We start from the raw sequence: 24,591 nt of genomic DNA, 5'->3' as shown, positions 1-24,591 counted from the left end.
GAGGGAAAGATGGCGAAGCGGGAAAGATGGCGAAGCGGGAACGCCGCTCGACCAAATGCAGCAAATGAGCTGAATGGAGGGAAGAAAAAAAACAACTTTGGGTTTTGATTTCGTGTTCTTCCAAAATGGATTTCAAGGCTCATCTGCTTCGGGTGATGTTGTGAGGTTCACGGTCCAAAAGCCTCTCGATAAAAAGCGCAGAGAGGGAGGGGGGGGGTGTTTGGGGAGGGCTGGGCACGGTGCCTTGTGGGCTGCCAACAGGGACAATTATGGATTAGAAGATAATGAGAGTCGGAAAGGAGGACGGAGGGGACAGTTCTATTGCGGCCCAAAGTCAGACTGCGAGGCGGAAAAGGACGACGGAGGAAGGCCGCACCTTAAAAACAATTTGGCAAGCGCACCCGAGGCGCGGCCTCATAAAAGCATTTATCGGACTTTGATTCCTTCGAACAAAGACAGAATTGAAGTTTGTAAATCCGTCTCGAAAACTTCACTTCAACATCCGGGGCGACAATAAAGACGTAATGAAAACACTGAAAGCTGATTGGACTCTTTAGCCGGCAGCTAACGTGCCGGCGTGTGCGCGCGCGCTTGCGCGGGAAAGACAGCGGATCCATTTGTGCGCCGCAGGTATCGTTAAGTTGATCTGCGTTGGTGCGTCGGAGGTGCCAGTCGGCCATGACGGGAGGACAGAACGAAAAAGCCGGAGGCCAACAGGGACCTTCTCGCGTGCGTGCGTGCGTGCGTGCGTGCGTGCGTGCGTGCGTGCGTGCGTGCGTGCGACCTTCTCCGCAGACGACTGTCACAGACGGCGGCTCCTTTTGGTGGCAGGCCTTCGGCACCTTTACGCCATTCCATTGATCCAATCAGCTGCCTGAGATTTGCCGCATTGTGGAAGGGAAACGTAGTCCCGACCTAAAGCCGGCATGAGCAGTGGGCGGAGCATGTGACGAGCTCCATTTTCCCACGAGTCCTCAACCTCCCGCAGGCCACCTGCACTCTGGGACCACTTAGGAATCTTTCAACGGAATGTGCAGCGCCTCCGCCGTTTCTGCCGTCTTCCCGCCCGCTATAAATAGCGCCGGCAAGTGCAGAAACGGTTCAATTATTGCTAAGGGCCAAAAAATGGCTTGTAAGTGTAACGTGTACTCAAATCATCAAGCGAGCGGAGCGCGTTGTGACAACGTGAAAAACGCAAATAAACACTTGAGAATGAATCAACAGATAAGAGCTCGAATTATGGCGTGGAATGAAATAAGACGTGCTTTGATTGTGCGCTCACCTCGACGGCGACGGCGGCGGCGGCGGTTTGCTTTGTTTTCACATCAACTGCTGAGACGCACGCACACGTTCTCTTCGGACCCGTGCTTCCAATTAGACCGCCGTAATCACTGCCAGCCAGGAATTAAAGGACAGAATCGAAAACGCTTGCTTTAAAAAATATATTTAAGTTAGTTAGTTTTGCGTTCCATAAAGTCAAATAATTCATAAAACCTGAACAGAAAACGAACTTCAAGCTGAGATTTAACTCGAGGGGTGAAACTGCCGCTTTCTTGATCGCTTTCAGTGGCTTTTATGAGTCTTGAGCGTAAACTGATCCGAAGCCAGAGAGAAAGAAATCCAAAATGGAAGCCCAAAAAGTCCTCTTGGAAAAGCGACAGTCATCGACATCTTCCTATTTGGACTGTCAAATGACCACGAACATTGCATCAACGTCACGACTCATTGGCACATGTTCTTTATCCTCTGCGAAGAACGACGAGAAGCTGTGACCGCGTGTTGGTGTTTTAGCGCCCCCAAGTGGTGATGGCCGGCACACCAAAACAAGCAGCGCAGTGTCCACTGAATTGAAGAGGAAAAAATGCAGCTTTAATGATTGATATTGTCACCAATGACATCATTATTATAATAAGTACATTCATATGGAGTAGCGTGGTTATGAAAATATCACATGGCGCCGCCGCACTTATTTTATAATGGCAACACCAAAATAAATTCGTAGAACACAGGTGAGTCTTGATGACCGCAAATATCAGACTGAGAGAAGTGCAGGAACAATATTGGTTTTGCCAACTTGGCGCACGCACGCACGCACGCACGCACGCACGCACGCACGCACGGCAAGTGTCAAGAAGGTGCTACGGCAGCAGAAATCTAACAAGGGCTCAACTGGACACATTCTGCACTTGGTTGCGTTTTCCTTTTCCCTACTTGTCATGCGCTGCGTCCCTGCGTGTCTCCTCAAACCACGTACGCACGCACGTACGCACGCACTCAAAATGTGTGTGCGCCGCATGCCAATGATGTGCGGTTGTTTTGCATCCGTGTTTTTCACAACAACAACAAAACCCCGGTGGGCAGAAGTGGTCAATTCAGGTCCAGAAAGTTTAAAAGCCTGCCACAGCTTGACTTTAGCCCCTGATGCTAGCTAGCTAGCCTGCTCCATTGGTGCTTGTTTACCTGCTCGGGAGCTAGCTAGCTAGCTAGCATCAGGGGCTAAAGCTAAACTTTTTACTTTCTGGACGTGGGTTTGCCGGCTCTGCTGCTGGGCGCGTTTCGTACCTCAAGGCGATCTGTTGATCGCCAATTGAGGAATACTTTCATCACAATCCCTCCAGGCCTCTTGACAGGACCCCGAGCGCGCGCGCACACACACATTGTTACGCAGGCATGACAACACCTGGCAGGGAAATACAAGGAGAAGGTGCGAGATATTCAGTCAATCCCATCACATAGCGACTTTCAGGTTCTTCTGACAAAAATGAATCATTTAAATGAGCGATGGCCAAAATAGTCAATCGTAAAGTTATGCTTTGACTGACGAGTTGATTCATTCATTGATTCTGAATATTTCATACTTTCCCACTGAATTGAATGGAAATGATTCATTCATTATTTCCCATGAATCTATAATCGATACCCATAAATAATGTTTGCAATGTTTTTGTACTTTATTAAAATATAACAGTTTGTGCATCGTGATTTAATTGACATTGTTCTTCCTGGTGTGTGCGCTTTGGCCACCAGCAGGAAGTATAATTGGAACATTCATAATAAACAAAAAAAGTGACTGAGCGGCAGTCATTTTAGTCGTTTTTCGCAGACGGTAACAAATATATGCCTGTTCGTATTGTTATATTGACTGTCTGCATGTTTTGCTGGACCGTTGTTGCTGAAATGCTTAAAGGAAGATAACGACTGGCATTGTTGCGAGTTTCGTTAGCCTGTTGATGGGGTTTTACATATGGTGTCAAAATATCAAAACTTTGGGCACATTTTTATAAAATAAAAAAAATCGAATTTAATCAAAAATACCCAGAAAAGTTCATGAAAAAAAAGATTTATGTAAAAAAATAAATAAATGTGTGCGTTAATTTTGAGTTCATTTCAAGTTCCTTTGATGCCACTAATTGTTTTAACGCGCAATTAATGACCGCCCCTTACTTCTAAAGAAAAATGCAGAGGTGCAAAAAAAATACAATTATGCCGTCTAGTGGCAGAAAAATGACTTCAACACAAATCAATATCACACTTGTTTTTTACAGTACATGACATCTTTATAATATATATATATATCTTTATAATATAAATATATATATATATATAAAACTCTACTATTATGAAATTCCTGACTAAAAGATGCAGCCATATTTCTATTAGTTTAACTTCCCCCCCTCCCCCACACTTTTATGTTAACAAGAATATGAAAACTTTTGATTGCACATTTAGAAAATATCTCAAATAACCGTGAGTTAAAGGATCTTTGTGCAGTTTGTGACTTTTTTTTACCCGCGACTGCCAGCGTAATTGCAACATCTGTGCCGGGCTCGTTCATAGCGCGCGTACGAGTACGTCTTAAGGCCACAGCTGACAAAGGAAGACATGACTTCAAATGAGGTAAGAATGCGCAAACTCCGCCCACCTCCACAAAAACCATCTTGCTGCTGACGCGGACGTTTGGATGCGCCGGCTTCCGCTGCCGGCGCTAATGGCGGACATGATTGACCGCCGATTTCCCGACAGCGAAAGCGGTGATGCCGCGTGTGGTTTCAAGGCAATTAAAAGCGACCCTCGGCTCGGCCGCGCGCACTTAACGGGCTTTTGGGCTCCGACGTACGCAAAAGATGCCGTTCAGCACAATTTGCGAGCCTTTGACGAACGGCTTGTAAAACGTTGGCGCAACGCGGCGGGTCAAAGGGCAGCGCGGACTCTCGAGGTGCCAATTCACGTGTGATCCGGCGGGCAGAACGAAGGAGGCGGATCTGTTGGTTTTGACGTGTCAAGCGCGCGCCGACGCCGTCGCGTCTTCTTCGTCTTCTCGCGGCTTCACGAGGAGCCTTAAGACGACGTTAAGCCGCACCTTTAAATACCCAAAGCGCCGTTTTTATTTCCATCACGTCTGAACCTGAACGCGTGTCAAAGCTTGCTTTTACACATTTAGCTTTTTACATTTAAAAAAAGGAAAAGTACGTTTGAAAATTGTCACACGAGAGTTGGCCGGGAAGGCGAGCGAACATGAAACACTCGGCTGAGGGAGACGACGACTCATCTCGTTGCCAAGAGGGGAAAAAGTCTCATCCGAGTCTAATCCGTCAGTTTGCAACGAAAACACGGGATGATTTCATTCGTCAGAGTGAGGCGGGCAAAAGATGCCAATAATCCAAATGATTACATCCAATTCCATCGTCAATACAAACATATGGAAAGATTCAACGTTAGTGAGGAAAAAACTCCATTGGCTTGCAATGGCGGCGATCGCGCTCGTTGCCGTGGCGACCCTTTTGGCTCTCAGGTGGAAATTTCCACCAGTCACTTTTTTGCGTGTTGTTTTTCACCAATCAATACTCGACGGTCATTCTCCAGGTCGGTCTTGTATTTTTATCAACTAGAAATCGATCTAAAAATGTTGTTTATAATAATCGTGCTTTTGCTTAAGTCGTGTCACTTCAAGTTACTTTGATTTGATTTGAAGCAAATTCCTTTTCAAGTACGCCTCAAATTGCAAGCGTCAATTCCACAAAAGGCCACCAAGTGCACGTGCGTGCGCACCAAAGCGCTTTCAGGGGGTGCGAACACCTGGCAGGTGTCCCGCGCCACTTGGACGGCGTTCAGCCAGAGGAGGGAAGGACGTGTCTGGTCTTGTCAAACGTGATTTACGTTACAAACGTGCCTTTCTTTATGAATCTGACAACATTCGCAAAAGGCGTCCGTCAGCCGACAGTCGTCGTCGGCGTCGTCGTCGTCGTACGCGGACCGTGACAATCTGACAACTGACATTAAACAATCATATCAACTTAAAATGCTACATTGCTACAAAAAGACTTGCCTTGGAATGAACACAATTATGCAAATGCTCAAAATGGGTTCAACAGGAACTCCTCAAGTGTTGCAGCGATTAACTCTTTGACTGCCATAAACGTTATAAAACGTTTAGCATAAACCTAGGGAAGGGCGCCGAGGACGTTAAAAGACGTCCCCTATGTTTTTTTTGTTTTTTTTGAAAACGGGTGCAGGAAAGCCTTGGGCAGCTGTGCTGAAAGTATCAGGCATATCTGATTAGTAAAAGACTCGTTTTGGCCCCTAGAGGGCAGCGATGACTCTCTTTGCACAAGGTTGGATGGGCCGCCCACCGTGGGCGTCAGTAGAAGACGTGAGGCGGAGCTAGAGTGTTGAGGAGACAATGGCTGGTTCAAGCCATTGTGGCTTGACCAAGCAACCGGTTGCAAGCAACTCACGCTTGAGCATTTTTTTTCAAAGACGGAAAGCATCAATCAATACTAAAAAGCGCATTGATGTCGACGATGATGATGACTCCGAGCTTGACGCCAAAGTTGGAAGCTTTGGCGTGACTGTTATGAACACGTAGTAAGCCTCACCGGCTAAGCGCGGCTAGCGCGGCTAGCGCTGCTAAGGCCGGAAAACGCGCACAATAACCGAACGGGTACTTCTACACAATCGGACATTCGATCGGGCGATGGAGAGTTGGCATCGACCAATGCAGATTGATGATGATGATGATGATGATGACTCCGAGCTTGACGCCAAAGTTGGAAGCCTTGACGCGACTGTTATGATCACGTAGTAAGCCTCACCGGCTAAGCGCGGCTAGCGCGGCTACCGCTGCTAACGCCGGAGCTTTCACATGCGGACATTTTGTCGGACAATGAAGAGTACCCCGAGTCCAATGCATATTCATCGGAGGAGCGGGTACAGTCTGATCACGGAGAAGACACTGTTTCTGGACTACGATGCCACCATGAATGGAGTGGATAAAATGGATCAGAACATCTCTTACAACCCGGTGTAGCAACTGAAGGACACGAGGAAGCGAGACGTAACGAAACCGTAGCATGATCCTGATATTAGACTTGATGACACACTGCAGTATATACTTGCTATTCCCCGGAAAAAAACGGCCTGCAAGAAAGTGGAGCACGCGAAGAGGCAATCTTGTGCAAATGCTGTTGCGTCTCCTTGCACGCAGGAGAGTGTTACAAAAAGAAAAACTGTCGTTGAAACATCCACATATTTGTAAATAGCACCACAGTTGCACACATTTGTAAATAGTTTGCCAAATTGTTGTCAAATTGTTACACTGTTGAATGTAAATAAACGTATTTTGCTATCAAAAAACACTTTTTCATTCTTGGTGGTAGTGTTTTATAGAAGTAAAGCACTATTTAGGTGTTTGTGGCATCATTCATGGACAAAAAGAAGTGTAAAATTCACTAGAATGCATGAAATAATATCGTTTCACTAAAAGCTTGATTTCTCCGTATTTTGGTCCAAAACAGGCGAAATTGGGTCAAACTAACCATTTTCTATTGTTGATTACTAAAGAACGGAATAAGGTAGAAACAAACTTTTTTTTTCTGATGATTTGGTAGTACGTGTGTTTCCATAGTCCAAACAGAACATTTTCTGTGGACCTTGAAAGATCAGTCAAAATGCTTAAATCGGCTGGCACTGACGGCATCCCTTTTCTCAAAACGTCTGGCAGTCAAAGAGTTAATACAAATGATGTATGCGAGTTCAAAATTGAGCAAAAGTTTCTTCTGTGTGTCGATGAATCATGTCTTGAAAATATTGCGACAAAATGGAACGCACCACTCGCTTACCACCAGCAGAGGCGCTAGTCATTCACTCAAGTGACAGAGACCGAGCAAATTGTAGTCAAATAAAAAGTCAAACCGAGTCAATTCAAATGTTTGTAATTACCGACAGATGCTACGAGGTGGTGCCAAAGCACTACTTTTATATCAGCCACGGTTCGGTCTTGGCACAAAAAGTGTGCAAATAAGACGCAGGGGAACATTGTTGTCTCAAAGCGCTTTTAGAACAGGAACCGTACACGTGTTTGTTTTAGGGGGTGTCAAAATGAGTGCGTTCATTTTGAGTTCATTTCAAGTTCCTTTGACGCCACTCATTGTTTTAACGAATGCCTTACTTGGAAAGCCTGAGAGATGTTCCAGTCGCAACGCAGCAGACACGCCCACGTCAAAATGGAGCCGTTACAAATGTCATAAAAATGTCATAATAATGCGCATATTCGTGGAGGCTGGGGTTCAAGTGCGATTGGAAAAATGGGCAGAATTTCACAAGCGACTTCGTGTTAAAGATGAGATCGCTCTTAACGTGAAAAGAAAAATGCACCAATGTCTTACAAATGCAATGATGCCATCTCGTGGCACAGAAATGACATCAATACAAATCAATATCACGCTCCTATTCGACAGTATAGAACATCTTTTTAATTTTATGAAATGACTATCAATGACTAAAAGATGCAGCCACGTTTCTATTAGTTTAACATCGTTTCCACGTTTATGGTAACAAGAGTACGAAAACATAATTTCACTGTACATTTAGAACGCATATCAAATGAATCATTAGGATTCCAAATAATTGGCTGACATTTTGGCCAATGCAAGCACAAAAGCAGCGTCAACTTTCATCCTGGCTTGACGTCAGCGCTCCGACCCAACGTCAGCCCAATGATCGCAGATGTTATGAAAATGAAATATAGAAATGAGGACGGACGCCAGCAGCTTTGTTGTCGTCACTTAAGCGCTCAAATGAAACCAAACTTGAAACTGGAGCGACGCCAACAGCAAACGAGGCAACGGGCGCGAGTCCCGCCCGGCAGATGTCGACGTCGCTGACATTGAAGTGCGACTGCTTCCTTGGCGCCGCCCCCCCATCATGACTTCGCTGACATTGGTCTTCTTTCCGTTTCGCGCAATTGATCAAAAGCAATTGAGTGGCGACTGTGACGTCACGTGCTCAGCACCGTACTGGACTACGCACACACATAAAACCCACTCGTGTGAAGTACGCCAATAGAACAGCCCTCGGCCATAAACACGATGTGGTATGAATAAAACTGCATTACATGGACCGCTTCCTCTGGAATGTGGAGACGTGAGGACAAATCAATCAATAAAGAATATCATCGTCAAAAAAGGTCGGGATGAACAATCCAAAAGCGTTTTCTTCCCGTCCGGCTCATGGCCCGCCTCCCCAATAGCAACAGCTGGGTTTCATTTCTAGAAAACTTAAATTGAAAGCCTTCTTAGCAGCTATTTTCCGCTATAAAAACGATTTGAGACGAATCTCTCCCCATAGATTTTGCTCGGCGAGACAAAGGAACGTCAAAACCGAGCTTTTGGCAAAATGGGATCAATTAGTCAATGGCGTCAATTAAGCTGCCTCTGAAAGTAATCCAGTCGCTCTTCCATGTTAGCCGCCGCGACATGCTAACAGGCGCCGCGACATGCTATATCAGCATAATTACGTCTCATTGGCAATTGAACATGATTTCAAGACCATTTGTTGACGTCGGAATAAAAATGGCCGAAAGACATCCTTGCGAGTCGGCCGTTTCGCCGGGAACGTCAAAAATAAAATCATTCCATATATGATTTGCTATGTTCAGGTTTCTTTTGAAGTTGGCCTTCTCACTGCACCGGCGGCGTCTTGCCACATCGTGCGTCAAATATTCCCACAATGTAAACGAGTTACTTGACTGGAAAATCGGAGGATTAGCGGCAGAAAGGACTGATCACGTGATTCCATTTTGTTTTTCCAAAAGTAGTTGAATATGAAGTCCAAGGGGAAGTTTTCACTTTGGGGAGTGAAACGTCTCAAAGGGACGCTCGGGTGATATTATTTATCGAGCGCAATTCAGAACGTGACGAATACGGAACAGTTTGTGCAAACGAAGGCGTTGATTTCCTTCCATCTGGACAGATTGACCGCGAAGATCAACATTTGCCTGCAGCGTACGGACGCCGCACCGCGGGAGCCGTCGGCCATATTTGAGCGCATCCGTGACCCCGTGAAGCCACGGATGCGCTTCGGTACTTGCTAACGAGCGGCCGCCCGCACCCTTGCAGGGCGCACATCTGCGGCCGCACTTCCCGCCAGCATTTCTTTCAAAACGTGACGCTCGGGAGCGAAAGGTGAGGAAACGGCAGGAAGGGAAAGCGAGGAGGAGCCGAGGTGAGAGGTTCGAGTCCGCTGCCGTCGTGGCTGTGATTGGACACGACATCATCGATTCTCTTTGCTCCCAACATTCCTCTCCCCTCTTCTTCTCTCCTCTCTTCTTCTCTCATCCTTCCATCGCACCCGCTCGCTCTTTTGTCTCACTCATCGCCGCTGCATTATTCAAGGGGGGCGGGATTCCGGGGTGGCGGGCGTGGCCATGAAATATGCATGGGCGCGCCGTTGCGCCGGGGCTGCTTAGCGCCGCCAGGGAAAGTGAGGGCGATTGTAATGTTCATTAGCAAGCGCAGGGAGAAAATGGCAATCTGGTCTGATGAGATCACATTCGACTTGATGGGATTTATTTTCCACATCTGGAAAAGAAAACCACATTTTCTTATACCTTGAATTGAATTAGGAGGGATGTTTGATGCCACATTTTTTTCAGACCGATACAAATACGAGTACTCGCACCTAATCGTCCGTCTGGAATCATGCTCCTGAGTATCCACCCATATTAACACCAAGTACCACTGGTACTTTTTAGACATAACCCCCCCCCCCCCCCCCAATGCAGCATTTACCTTAAATCTGCATGAAATTAAAGGCAATTTTCTCTTCTAATTTCTCATTTCAGTCCAATGCTGACATTTGCATCTGTTTCCATATTGCAGTCAAAAAGAGCTTTTTTTCAACATGGCCCCTGGTTGAGCTCTTATACTCTGCTGCAATAGCTACCATTGCTTTAAGCCACCTCTTCAGGTCAGAGGCAGCGTCAAAAGCCTTCTTTATGCTCTAGCACCAAAAAAATAAAAAAAATGCATAAATATGTTTTGTGCAAGACAAAAGTATTTAAAAAAACGTATTTATACATTTTTGGGTTTGAATGAGTTAATTAGCTAACATTGCCATTCATCTGCAATCTGGATGGAGAGGCGTGAAAATTCCTATTTTGGAGTCTTGAGTGTAGGACTGAACGATTTTAAAGAAAATATTGAATTTATTTTTAAATATATCGTGATACAAGACTCGAAATAAGCCGTCCAAAACATGGCACACCGCATTTACGCAGGGATTATATACCGCGACTCATTCATTTAAAAACAAAACAGATTTGTCCACGTTTGCGGAAATTCTGACTTTGCGACGTAGAGAGAATTGTGAGGAAGTCGGAAAGTCCGAATTCTGACTTTAAGGTCGTCATCCTGCCAACCTTTTATTTTCCTCCTCACTGGCCCAAATGCTCTCATTTGAAAAAGGCCCCTCCCTCATAAGACCCTCACTTCCTTTTACGCGAAACACAACAGCGAATCTCGCTCACAAAGACGTCGTCCAGCCTTCCGGCGCCTCATAAATAATCTTCCCATTTTAGCACCGGCCGATCGATAAATCAATGTTGTCGATAACGAATGTTGTGCGTAAATAATGCATGGATGGGAAACGCCCGATCGCAGACGCGCTTCCTGCCACGGCGGGGACGCTTTCGTAGACACGTGTGTGTTTGTTTCATGCCGTTCGGCACACATGCTTCGTACGCAGCCGCGATTGGCGTGGAAGGCGCCGGGACGGCCTGAGAAGACGGAGGCGTGCCAACAGCAGCCAAGCGGCGGCGCGTGCACGCCAAACACTTAACCTCCTTTTCCTCTGCTTTTTCCTTCCCTCCCACTTCTCCTGCCCGATCTCCTGCAACGCCGCGGCGAGATGCAACGACGCCTCTTGCAGGCCGTGCTGGTCCCCGGAGTTGTTACGCCGGGCGCTCCGTCAACCGCCCGTCTCCAGCCGCCGCCTCCCACGTGGCGTGTGCGCGCTCTCGCTCTCTTTCTTCGTTCAGCCGCCTTATCTGATGCTCCGTCGGGATGGAGGCGGGGCTGAAGGCATACGGCGGCAGCGGCGCGATGACCGTGCGCGCAAAACGGGTCCAATGACACCAAAGGCAAGTTCGGATTCGGATTTTTAGACACAGACTGATATGTTGTTGTTGTTGTTGTTGTTGTTGTTGTTGTTGTTGTTGTTGTTGTTGTTGTTGTTGTTGTTGTTGTTGTTGTTTTCAGGGCCACTGCCGATCGCGATTATGAGCTCATTTGCTCCCCAAAAATAGGTTCCATGTGAAATGCTACCAGTGTCCCAAAGACGTATTGACACGTTTTATTTAATTCTAGAGCATACAGAAGGCAACGATGCCGCTTCTGACATGAGCAGTGACAGTTATTAGAAAAACGGCCAGCAGGTGGCAGCAGAGTATAAGAGACCACCCATGGCCAAGTTGCAACAAACCTCATTTCCCCACAAGTTCGACACAGATTTGTGGCTAATGATGAAACGTTGCTATTTTCTAATGCTAATTGCTGCAAAACGGAAACGGACACAAATAGACTTTCTTTGTTGAATGTTTTTAAGTACAGTCGGTATGGAAAGTATTAAATTGTTCACTCTTTGTTCCGTTGCATCCATTAGCTAAAATTTTAAAAAGTTCATTTTATTTACTATTAACGAACACTCAGCACCATCTTGACAGAAGAAAAAACGGAAATGTTAAGAAAGAAAAAGGAAAAACCTGAAATGTCACCTGGCCATAAATATTCAGACCCGTTGCTAAGTCCTCTTCAGGCCTATCAGGTTGGATGGTGAACGTTGGTGGGCAGCCATTTTAAGGGTCTCCATAAAGATGCTCAATTGGATTTTTCAAAATTAAAACCTGGGACTGTAAAATGACAACACAAACGTGAATTTGGAATGAAATAGGAAGGAATGTAAGTTAAATTCCCTCTTAATAAGTTTATAGTATTAATCACAAAACAATGAGGTTGGCAAAATGGTGGACGTCTGGTCACCCGAGATCAGAGCCGTAAATAGAGAGCGTTGGGTTTCCGCAGGGTAACAAGATGGCGTCCGTGTGTCACCTGACCAGCAGTGGACCAATCACGGCAGACTGCTGGTCACATGACACGTTACGGACGCCATCTTATGAGCTTGCTAAAGCCAAGTTGGCCAAACTCTCTCTAAATACGTTTCTGCCCAAAATTCTAAATAAATAAATGTGTACAAGACTCATAGAATGATATCAAATATTACAATTCCTCACTTTGTTTAGTGTTGACCCCTCAACCCCCCCCCCCCCCCCCCCCATCCCCCGACAGCCACAGGACTCTTTTGAGAGAAGGAAAACAAGTCAGCTAATGCTCATTGCAAGCTCTGCTCTATTTTATTGTTGGGCTTATTTTGTAACGAACGCTTGCTCTCATGAGACGCCAACCTCAAGCTCCGCCCTCTCTTCTTATCTGGCCTACTTTTTTAAGGAAGCAATAAATTAAAAAAGACAACCCTCAAAGTACGTTTTGGATTCTTTGAACTATTTGGGATGTTCCCGTTCCAACTTCCCGAGTATGCGTCCCTGTCATCGTAAATGTTGCTTGAAAGAGGAGGCGCACTTTGGCGAGCACTCGCCCCCCCCATCCTGAATATTAAAAATGCATTGAAATCCTTTTTTTTTTTAACCTCCATCTTTCTCTCTCTTACACTTCCTGTCTGCATCGCAGTCAGAAATAATCCATGAGCCGCGTGCCTTTGATCCATTTTAGATCTGTGCTTTTAAAACGCTATCAAACCCACTCGACGATTGAGCGACAGTTTGGACCGGGGGCCGAGCGTCGTCCTCGCCCGTGCCGCCCCACAGCGTTGTGTTGAACTTCTCACCCACGCGCTCATTCTGTCACCTGAGCTCCCAAACAATCCGCCGCTGATGATAAACTAGTCACGCTGCGTTCCGACACGCGGAGGACAGAAAGTTCAGACCGCGGACGGCAGATACGATTCTCCGTTGGGTTTAAATCTGGAGATGGGAAGGCGGATCGGTGCAGCGTCCGCAGCCCACGGGCGGAGCTCTCGATTGACCGGCCGATCTACGGAAATGGCCGCGGGCGAATGAGTTAAGGGGGGGAACCAGCAACCCGGTCTGCAAATCCAGAGGCGCTGCCCCCCCGATGTCCACGCGGCGTCGCGGGTGTCGACCTCGACGGCCCCGCGACCTGCTGGTCAAGTGGCGGCATTACTTCAAAGACATTATTTGATAGCATCTTTCATAAAAGATCGAGACGAGATCTTACAAGCGCCGCAGTATTGATGCTAGTTTTATTAGCTGTCAATAGCGGCTCGCATTATGCGTTCGCCGTAAGTCATGCAAAATGGCGCGGCGAGTTCTTTGTTTCGTTTAATTAACAGTGGACTGACTTTTTCCTCACAAGAGAAGCCCAAAATAAATTAAGAAATGAAATCAGCCAAACTGCACCGTGGCCTTTTCCCGACCGCGATGCAAACACGTGAGCGTGCCGCTCTCGCCGTTGCGCTCGATCCTCGTCTCGGCTGCGAGCGTCACATTTTCTGATTGCAAAGCTTTCCATGGTAATCGTCAGTCTGCCGCCACATGTCGCACCCGTGAGCTGCGCCTGGACACGGTCGGTCGGTCGGTCGGTCGGTCGGTCGGTCGGTCGGTCGGTCGGTCGGTCGTGTGACGTAAAAGCTCACGCGCTCCATCCGGTCAAAAGTTTCCCTCGGAAGGAATCTGCGACTTGTGTGCGTTGTGTTAGTGGTTTTGTGTTTCGAACGAAGCCGGTCTCAGCGCGTCAACGCAAGCATTCGATGAAATGCGCTGGGGACGCGCGCTCTCGTCACGCACGCTCGCGTAATTGCGCACATTAACACGCGCGCAGTCAGCAGTTTGCCGGCGCGTAAATGTAATGATCTCGTCTTCCTCATCAGACAACTTGATTAAACGTTCATTTAGCGCGTAATGGTTCTGCTCACCGGTTCTGCTCACCGGTTCTGCTCACCGGTTCTGCTCACCGGTTCTGCTGAGTTCACTGCGGCGCTCCGTGGACGTTTTTACAGCGGAAAAGACGGCAAGACCGAACGTCTTCTCTACTGCGACCGGCGCTTCGTCAGTGTTGGCGCTGTTGAGCCAACAGAAGCAACGCGGACCTCATTTACGTGCTCGCGTCTTGCCTGAATCGTTAGCGGGCGCCAAAAAAAGCTGGCATGATTGCAGACGCACGATGAGGCGTGCGTCTCATTAGGCCGCCTTTGTTAGGGAAGGTTCGATAGCCATGGGAGCGCGCTTGGAAACAAACAACGAGTCCACACAAAGCGGGAGGGCTAATGAGTTTTGCTACTGGCCGCTGTGCCTTCATCATCATCATCATCATCATCATCATCAACCGTTTGATGTACAGCGTCTTGACAAGCCAATCAGGAGAATGCCAGACATCGCGTGTCCCCTGACGACGTCTAACTTGTGCAATTCAACTGAAGAAACAAAAATCATATTTTTTTTATGTGATTGCTAAAGTATGCACACCCTCCTATCATCACCAATCACATTCTTGCACGCTAAATGGGAGTGCGCACACACCTGTCACCATTCAAAGTCATTAACCCCAAATAACTTTGTGATGTTTCATTTTTTGGGCTTTCCAGCAAAAGGTTGAATATTACGTACATACGAGACCAAGTGCAATGTCTGCACAAATTGCGTGGGAATGCTGCAAGCCGAATGCTAATAGCTAAATGCTAATGAAGGAAATTGAAAGATAAACGATGTGAAAATGACACATTTTTAATTGCGGTTCATTGAAATGAATAAAAGGAAAACTTGAACTGAATCTTTCTAAGGCGGGATTTAATCTTTTCAGACAAATTGTCATGTATTTCCTAATACGATAGATGCCATACATGCATATTTGCAATGTCGGAGGTCGGGTTTGAACCCGCGACCTCCGGGTTGCTGGACCATGAATGCACTTTACCAACTGCGCCACATCAGAGAGCCGGCAATGACGATGAGTCGTACGTATGGAAGTGGGCGTGGCAAGCGGGACTTCGAAAAAGGTCCGTGTCGGTCCCATTGAAAGCGAAAGTGGAAACGTTGACGTTGAAGGTTCAATTGTGCCAATATTAGTGATGTGGAATCAGATGATATATTCCCAAGATGGCGGGAATTTTTCAAGCAAATGCTCTTCATTTTGTCGACACTTCTTATGTCAATTGTAAGTATTTTGTGCACAAATTTTGTATGTACTGCAGATTTCAATTATTAGGAAATTGTGAAGGGTTAAGATTTGAGTTTTAGCTTCTTCCGGCTCCTTTTGTGACTGGCAGTCGTTTCAGTGCAGAATATGTTGCACATTTTTCATTTCTTTGGTTTTTGTACTGCATGTTGAAAAATCAAAATACATTTCAATCAATCAAGTAGAAAATATTTTTGTGGAAACTGTGAGCTGTGTTTTGCCATAAAGTGCAGGAGGGAAAACAGCCATTTTTGTGTAATAATGGAAAAAAAAAAGATTATTTTCAGATTCTATGAAATGTAACTTTTTTTTAATTTTGATTTATGATTCCAAAGGTCTCATAAACGTGGCTGAGGAGCCAGCAACGTCCATTTGGAAGCGAAAAAAGATTTGAAGCGAAAAGCAGCAGATGATAAAGAGGAAATTCCTGCGTTACAAAAATGTTGTCGTCAGTTCCCACAAAGAAAGTCGCTCCCAGATTGTTCCCGCAAAACGCTCACAAACCAGGAAGCTGAAGGCACGTCCGGCCGGCGGAGGAATTCCGCGGAGAGCGTCGCTCAATTCCCGGGCAGACGGCGAGGCGAGCAAAAGGCCGATTGATGGAAGCCATCGAGGAAGATCTCCGTGCTATGTTGAGATGAGATGCAAAGCGACGCGGCAAGGGGTGCGAGTGGAGAGCGGGAAAGGCCGTGGGAAAGACTTCCCACTTGTGACTGACTTTGGAACGCTCCACAAACAAACATCCGACGCGCAGAAGACCGCGACGCAACTCCAACGGGGTTGCTGAAGGGACGCCACGAGTCGTCCACTCGTGGGTTCGATGGACTCGGGTCAACACCGAGTAATTGAAAGTACTCGACACTCGCGTCAGTGTTAATAATTGAACTCATTGACCTCTCAAGGTACTCAAGGTCAAATTGTCAGAACGACAACAAGTTCTCTTCTCGCGAGGCGCCGCTGAACAAAAAGTGTCGAATGAATGCAAGGTGAGCCGCTTTCATATCAAACATCGACTTGAGCCAACAATTGAGCATCGCAAACCAAAACGTTCGCTCACATCGACGCGCTTCCTCGTCCTCGCCGTTGGACGCGCTCTGGTTACATAAACGTCGGTCGGCCCGGCTGACACATCGGAATGCGTTTTGCAAATCTTTTCCAAAAGTCTCTCTTCTTACGAAACGAGCCGCTCGGTGGTCGCCTTCGCTTTCCCCGCGAGGATTATTGTAAAGTTTCATCTTCAAATGTCTTGCGTCATCGCCGCCGTCTTCACGCGGGACGCCAAACCGACGCAAAGGAAACCCTCGCATGCGCCACAAATTGGAAGCGAATCCAAGTTTGACAACATTCGAGGTTGCTTGAGAAGTCGTCACATCTGGTTGATGAGACCCGCCAAGTTTGGAACGCATGCAGATGTTGATAGCAAACAGACGCTATCCAAAGAGCTCGCGGTGTTCTTCTTTTTTTCAAGCTGTTGTGGCGTCACTCGCACTTTGGAGTCGTCGTTTCTCACACGCCGACATCAAGATGCAGCAAGCGCGTTCTTGACGTGCGGATTTGGACACAAATCTGTCGCTTGACGACGACTTTCAAAAGCGCTTGCACGAGCGTTCTCGCGCGCGCTCGCCTTTGTGAGCGCCTCGGCTTGAGTGGGCGTCGAGCTGCGACTGCCGCTGTCAGACGAGCCCGTTTGAAATAAAGGACGCATGTTGGACTGCGGCACGCCGTGTCCCACGCGCACATATTTTTAGATGCCATTTCTTCCGAGGCTAAAGCCGAGCGAGAGCCACAGAATCGTATAATAGCGAGCGCCGCGGGCCTCGCGTGCGATACCATCGCGGAACGACTCGAGACTCCCGCGCAAACGCTGCCGCAACGCAAACAAACACGCGGCGGGCTTCTCGTCATACAATGCAAACACGCGCGCGCGCATGCTCGCAAACAAGGACGTCAACCGTATTAGGCAAATGAGCGGCTGGCGCCGGAGCCTCGTCCCCGTTTGCTTATGCTAACAGATCGTGGCTTAAAACGCGGCTGTGTTGAATACGCTAATCTTGGTGTCAGATTTAAACGATAAATGCGATCTCAGGAAGAAGAATGCATGCGGCGGCGCAAGCAACGAGATGGCAGACGCTCGTGGAAGTGAAATGTCACCGAGCGCGCAAAAATGTCATTGCGTTTATCCGCAACTCTTGCTTGGCCTCCGCCATTGACGGCAATCGTGCAGTGCAGGCCTTGCAAAAAGATCTCCACAACCGCAAACAAAGCAACGCTCAATTCGGCGCACGTGCCGGCAACGCGTTCAGAGGCTGTTGGCACATCTCGGCTGTGATGGAGATCCAGACGTGACGCGATTATTTCTCTGAACACGCCCCCCCCCCCCCCCCCATGGCAGGAAAGGCGAGGAGGGCCAAAACTATAACGTTTATCCGTCTTTGATGAAAGTGCATGATCTTCAATATGCGCCAGGCGGACTTGCCAGGTTGGATTGCCGATGAAGTGTTTCTCGCCGACGCTGCAACGGGGAATTGCACCCTCGCTTACACTGTTGACTGCTTTCAAATCTGATCATACAAAAGCTTTACAAATCCGGTCAAAATCCAACCAAGTTAACAATTTCACACAAGCCTTGGCAGTGTTATTTCGGTACGTTAGCAACTTAGCATCTGCTCATTCGGCCGCCGCCGCCGCCGTCATTGATGCCGTAAAAAGCCTTTATGGCAAGTTATTAAATTCAACTGTGTCGTTTCTCTTCATCCGTAGCAGCGCAAACGAACAAAGCAGATTATTTCCCCCACTTATTTCCTTTGCCAACTTGCCTAAGTTAGCATCTGCTGATTCGGCCATCGTGTACAAAGCGCCCAATCGCGTTTTTTGCCTTCATTTAATAACCGTACAATCGGGCAGGTTGAGAGCGCTTCATCAACCTGGGATTCAAACTCGAACCTGTCGGCCAGATGAAAGCGGGTGGGAGGAGTCCGGCCCGACTTACCTTAAAGAGGCGCAGGATGTTGGCCACCATGATGGACACGGAGCTGGCGGCCGCTCCGATCACGCCCACGATTTTATCCGGCTTGGTGAAGATGGGCGGGTCCCCGTTGGCGCAGCGCACGTCCGAGCCGTCCCTCTCGATGAGCGCCTGCACGAAGGTCAGCGACTGTTCCAGGGCGTACGTGTCCCTGGAGCAGGTATCCAAGATGCGAGCGCCCAGCGTGACGTTGGGCAGCAGCTCGGGGTCTTTGTTGATCAGGTCGATGGCGAACATCATGGCCTCCAGCCGGTGGATGCCCTTCTCCTTCTTCAGGTCGCCGCAGGGCGTGCCGCGCTCGCCCCGCGAGTGCACCGGGAACAAGCCGCCCAGGATGATGTCGCCGTCCAGACGGATGGAGTGGGCGTACTCCGGCGCCGCCTGCGGGTCGACGGGGAGCCGATGGGGCCGGGCGGCGGGAAGGAGGCAAGCGGACCAGACGGCGAGCGAGAGCAAGAGCGCGCGGCTGGACGGGGGCCGAGGGTTCCGATGAGGCTCCATGCTTAGAGGAACTCGAGGCAGGGTTCGGTACTCCAGATGTAAGAGGGCTTCTACTGGTTGACAAGGGAGGGGGGAGGAGCCAAGGGCTGAAGCTAGCTCAGCCCCATGAGTGAGTCATATTCCAAATCAGACGCACGCTTGGCGTTTTTTCCCCCCAATAATTTCTTTAAGGAGATCATCCGCTGCTCACATGTTCAGTCGAGCCTGGCGGGAAACAGAAGAAGAAGAAGAAGAAGCGAGTCTTAATGCTGCTGGGAAATATGCAACTTGTACAGTGAAACAGCGCGAACAAGTGGAGTGGGATCGGGATTGAGCCCTGATGCAAAGCGCAACATTCCGAGAGCAATTAATGCCTCCCGAAAAGGGCGTCATGTGAATACCATCTGGAGATGCCATAAAAAATAAAAAACATTCTAAATGAAGCTACTCAACTCACTTCATCATCGTTTCTTGGCTCCAAGATGGCGCCAAAGTGCTACTTTGGCCTGAGGCTTCAAAACCAACAATTTAGACACTTTTAAAAAAAGGTAAAAATGTGTGTGAATAGATGTGAAAGTGTGTCTTTTGGACCGCAGCATTGAGGTCACGTGACCACGGGTCTGCCAAAAGGAACGTGCGGCCCACCGCACGCGCACGTAACGTGCTTGAAGGCCCGACAAAGGTTCACTGGAGCACGCGAAGACGCGAGGCCGCCGGCGAAAATTGCCCGTTTCCCAAAACTGGCTCCGCCATTCCATAATGAAGAACGGCCAAAAAGTCCCGGTTATCGGGACGCGCGCTTGCGAGGTTGAGGGTTCCGCCAGGTGGTGTCGCACCTGCTCAAACCCAAACGTACGTTTTCATGTTTCCGTTGGCAGCCACGGCTCACGGAAAGGAGCTCGCACCTCCGCCCTGCGAGGAAGTCATCATATCTGGCATCGCGCCGCCGCGGCTGGCGCTGGAAATTGCTTGTGACAAAGCGGCTGGCTCCGACATGACACGGGTGCTAATGCGCTTTCATGAGCCCGGCCGGGCCCGCGGGAGTTCTTCGCTCCGTCTTTTTCCCGGCCCTGATCCGCAGTCGCGCATTTTATTTATTGCACAGACACGGGTTTAAAGGTGGGCCGCCCGCCATTGCCGTTTTAAGCGTTTCATTCACTTCGTTGAAACACAGCTGTCGATTTTATTTGGGGAAATTGAGTCGCTAAATGGCGGCTCTTGGTTCAAATGTCTTTTATTGTCGTTGCCGTACATCTTCGGATCAACTTTTAGCTCGACCGCGTGAATGAAATTGCCCAAAAGCCCACTTGCTTGGTTAGGACATCATTTCATCATATTCTGGCCGCATTCTTTATTGGGTTTGTCCTCTTTACCTCATTAGTGACACGCTTCGCTTTTACGGGCGCTCGAGAACGCACAAATCGGCCAACTAATTCGCTTTGGAGCACAAACCGCCAAATAGAAAAAAAGTCTTACTGGACAAAGAAATAGCTTTGCCCGTTTTGCCTGTTTTGTCTTTCCTGCCACAGAGAGTGAATGAATGAGAAATGATTGTTGGATCGCCGCTCCGAGCCCCGCGCGCTGCCAATGCTAAGCTAATTAGCCGCTTCATTCGAAATGCGGCGCTGGTCTCGGAGCCAAAGAAAGTGAACGGATTTTCTCAGCCCAAAGTAGCGTTCATGCGAAGCGGACAAGGAGGAAGGCCGGCAAATCCAATGAGATCGTGTCCTTGCTGAGAACGGACAAAAACCCTGAAGCGGGACCCAGACACTCACAAATTGAACTGGAGGCCGTTGCAAAAGGTTTGTAATTCACTCTCGCGGCCACCAGATGGCAACGTCAAAAAGCAAGGCTGTGGCCGGTTCAACATAGTTTGAAGAGGCGCAAGCTGCCAAAGCAATATTTTTCAGGGCTTCAGACAAACGCAAGTGCCATCTTTGGACGCACATTGTTACAATAATACCAACAACTCATCTGGACTGGAGCGTGGAGCAGAAGTTGATCCGCAAGAGATCATGCCTTTCATTTTTGACAAATAATTGCCAAGTTTACTTCTGGCAATGGCCACGGCTTTGAACTGAGCACAAAAAGTAGCTCAATGTTTTGAGAGAAAAAATATAGGCAACATTTTACCATTGAAAAACGGGCATTTTGCGCTTCTGCCAGTCGGTGGCGTTTTGGCTCGATAGTGACAGAAAATCAACCGACAACCAGAGATGGCAAATCCAAGTCCAGAATGTGCAAACCCTGCCACAGTCTGGCTTTAGCCCCAAGTGCTAGCTAGCGAGCTCCCCGGGTGCTCGCTAGCTAGCTAGCAAGCAAGCAAGCAAACTGTGGCAGGGTTTGCACTTTCTGGACTTGGATTTGGATTTAAAAGCTTTGACGCTCGAGGCTGACTTCACTTCTGTTAGCATTTTACGTTAGCATCTTATTCCATTTGTGTGCCGCAAACAGCGAAATGCAGCTTCGTTGCGTCATCGCTAAGTCTTCCGTGATCTTCTTTTGAAATAAATGCTTCGTCGCGTCAGCTGCTGGAGTTTTTCATGCGAGTTGAACGCTGAAGGAAACACTGCGGTCTCTGGTGGCGCCATTTTGCTGCCAAAGAACGTGTCACAGCAAATCAACCAATCGGATGGCACGGTTGGTTTTGAAGCAGGTCCAACAGCGGTCAGCGTTAGCCTTGCTAGGCTAACCATTCATCGCTGACATCGATTGGCCAAAGACAACTTTTCATGCTCATATTGCTTTGGTGCCATTTCGGCGTAAAGGAAACATTTGAAGTGAGTTGAGACGTTTCATTTAGACAAAAGTAGTCCTTTGCCACCATCTGGCGGCATCTATAGAAAATTAAAAACCTTTTTAGGGAGATGGTGAAATACTCGACAGATTTTTATTCGATTCAAATCGAAACATACGTAATCATAATTAAGCGCAGCTCACATGTTGAAAAGGGAGCAGGAAGACTTGGCGAGTCCTTCCTCGCTGCAAAAGAGACGTTACACAAAAGCAGCTGCACTTATAACAGAACATTGAGCTGATAATGAGGTGAATAATCGCACCCGATGCCGTTTCGTGACCCGCTGGTGGCGAATCCCGGATGCGACCGCGACCGACATTCTTGCTTTGGCGAAGGACCCGACGAAGACACTTTTGGGGACTTTGCCATGACGTGTTGCGGCCAACCCAACGTGTGAGGCCGCTTCCGTGGCCCGTTTCATCCGAGGGCCCCCAACGGGTTTCCCACTGCAGTCGCAGCACCAAAATCTCCGCCGCTGTGGACCGGCTCTAATTCAATTGCGTCCCAATTAATTCATCACTTCCCGGCCTGGAAATGGAACGAGGTCACGGCGCCGCACACGATTCGGAGGCGGGCTTGATGTCGTTTGTCTGGACGCGCTAGCGCAGTTAGCGCAGTTAGCGCAAGCGTCCTATTGTTGATTGACTGACAACGTAAACGTAAACATGTCCGCTGAAAGCTAAAGACTGAGCCCCAAAATTACATGCAGAGTATGCGGGCTTGGACTTTTTTGCGTTTCTGCATTTTCATGACTGAACGCAAATCTTCTGCCAAGATGGCGTCTTTCAAGGATGTTGACTCCAAACAACAGATGCTTTTTTTCCCGTTGATATTTGTGAAGCCCTTTTGAGACTCTTGTGCGATTACGGAGTGTAAAAACATAAACCTGACTTGACTTGAAAGAGAAAATGAATTTCGGGAGATATAGAAATCCGTTTTTTGTAACCGCCATCATTCAAAAACGGATTTTCATACAATTTGATGCGCGGCTTTGGAATAAGCCAAGTTAAGACGGGCGAGCATTTGATTGCTGAGCTCTCATAATAGTGACACAAATTATGAAAGTGACTTTTGAACATTTGTTTTTCTTAGAAAAAACAAACAAAATGACTCATGTGGAGGTCAAAACAATTGATGATGAAAGTTGCTGCGTCCGTTCAAAATAATAATAAGGAAGGATTGGCTGCCGACTGACTGATGAAGTTGGAATTTTTCAATTGAACAACCTGGATTCTAAATAAAAATGAGGGATGTTTGGCACCTCCTTTTTGACCAATACAAGTACAAGGACTCAACTCAAGTATTCACCGATACCATGTACCAATACCAGTAGTACTATTGATAACCCACCCTTGAAAATAAAAAAAACAATAACAGATGATTTTAAAGAAAGTCCTCGATAGCAATATAGTATTTTTCCCTCGCAATTGAACTGCCAGCCATTTTCACTGAAGCAACCCCCTTTGCTCCCGGCTGTTTTTCATCTCTTATACTCTGCGGACACCTGTTGGCCGTTTTTTGCAATAACTACCATTGCTTTAAGCCACCTCTTCATGTCAGAAGCTGCATCAAAGCCTTCTGTTTGCTCTTGCATTTAAAAAAACAACAACAACGTATAAACACGTCTTTGGGAGCATGGCAATATTTAAAATAGAACGTTTTGATACATTTTTGGAGAGCAAATGGTTGGCATTTTCTATTTTTTGGATTGGATTGTTGTGGGAATCTCTCAAGGACGGATGGACTTGACTTTTCATCAGTGATTTTTGGTGCCTTGCTGATGGAGTTGCTTCCCTTGTTTGAACTCTCTTCTCTCCTTAAACCTCAAATGCTCCCTCGAGTCCATTTCAATTTGTTGCTGGATGTAGATTTGCCGAAAGGTGTTTTCCTTTGGAGGTTTAAAAAAAGAATAAAGAAAAGAATAGAGGGGAAAAAACCAAAGCCTTCCTCTTGATGGGACTGGCAGCGGTGAGTTTGGCTGACTCTCACCTTGTCCCCTTCGATTCCCGCCGCGGTCTCCTCGAACCCAGCCGCCCCCTCGCCCCCCCGCCCCCCTCGCCTTATTTACAGCCTCTTCCAGCATCGATTCCGTCACTCTTGTGCAGGCCTACACTCATCCTGGAGGGGGGAAATGGCTCGCCCTCCCCCCGCTGTCTCCCCAGTGAAATGCGGACCTCCACCAAGGCAGACGAACGGACACGCACCAACAAGCTTTTTTCCCTTTTGCGGCATTGCAACATGAGCCGCTCGCTCTCCCGGCCCTTTCCTCGTCGAATCGTACATTTCCAACTATCGTTCATAATCACCCTAACTTGATGCAAATCCTTCCTAGCTCCACAAATATCTCATTAAAAACAACGATGTTTTCTTTTATTTACAGTCATATTTATTTTTGTCTTTCCTCACATGCATAAACTCATTCAAACCCAAAAACGTATTTATACGTTATACATTAAAACAAGTATTTATCGATTTTTTTTTAATGCATTAGCATACAGAAGGTGGCTTAAAGCAATGGTCGTTGTTACAAAAAACGGCCAGCAGGTGACAGCAGAGTATAAGAGATCAGCAGGGGTCATGTTGCATAAAAGCTCTTCTTGCCAATGTTTTCATCAGGAATGTGAAATATTGACGAAACTTCGCTATATTCTAATGCTAATTGCTGCAAAACGGAAACTGACTGAAGAGACTCGAATCTTTTTTTTTTGGTACGTTCCATGTTTTGGCAATAGAAGAGAATATTCTGT

General features: G+C 47.6%; 1 protein-coding gene across 2 annotated transcripts in view; it reads right to left on the bottom strand.

Annotated features, from left to right (window-relative positions):
* Window positions 1–24,591, bottom strand: part of grm8a (glutamate receptor, metabotropic 8a) — a 135,406-nt gene that overhangs the window by 109,196 nt on the left and 1,619 nt on the right. For both annotated transcript variants that reach the window (XM_086058246.1, XM_086058245.1), the window contains exon 2: window positions 18,532–19,272. In XM_086058246.1, the coding sequence (XP_085914372.1) occupies window positions 18,532–19,068 (537 nt within the window). In that variant the 5' untranslated portion in view covers window positions 19,069–19,272. The remainder of the gene's footprint in view (window positions 1–18,531; window positions 19,273–24,591) is intronic.

The sequence above is a fragment of the Leptonotus elevatus genome, chromosome 17, assembly GCF_054856555.1.
Source record: "Leptonotus elevatus isolate MCC_2025b chromosome 17, RoL_Lele_1.0, whole genome shotgun sequence".
NCBI lineage: Eukaryota > Metazoa > Chordata > Actinopteri > Syngnathiformes > Syngnathidae > Leptonotus > Leptonotus elevatus.
This window is presented reverse-complemented; position numbering and strand designations above follow the sequence as displayed.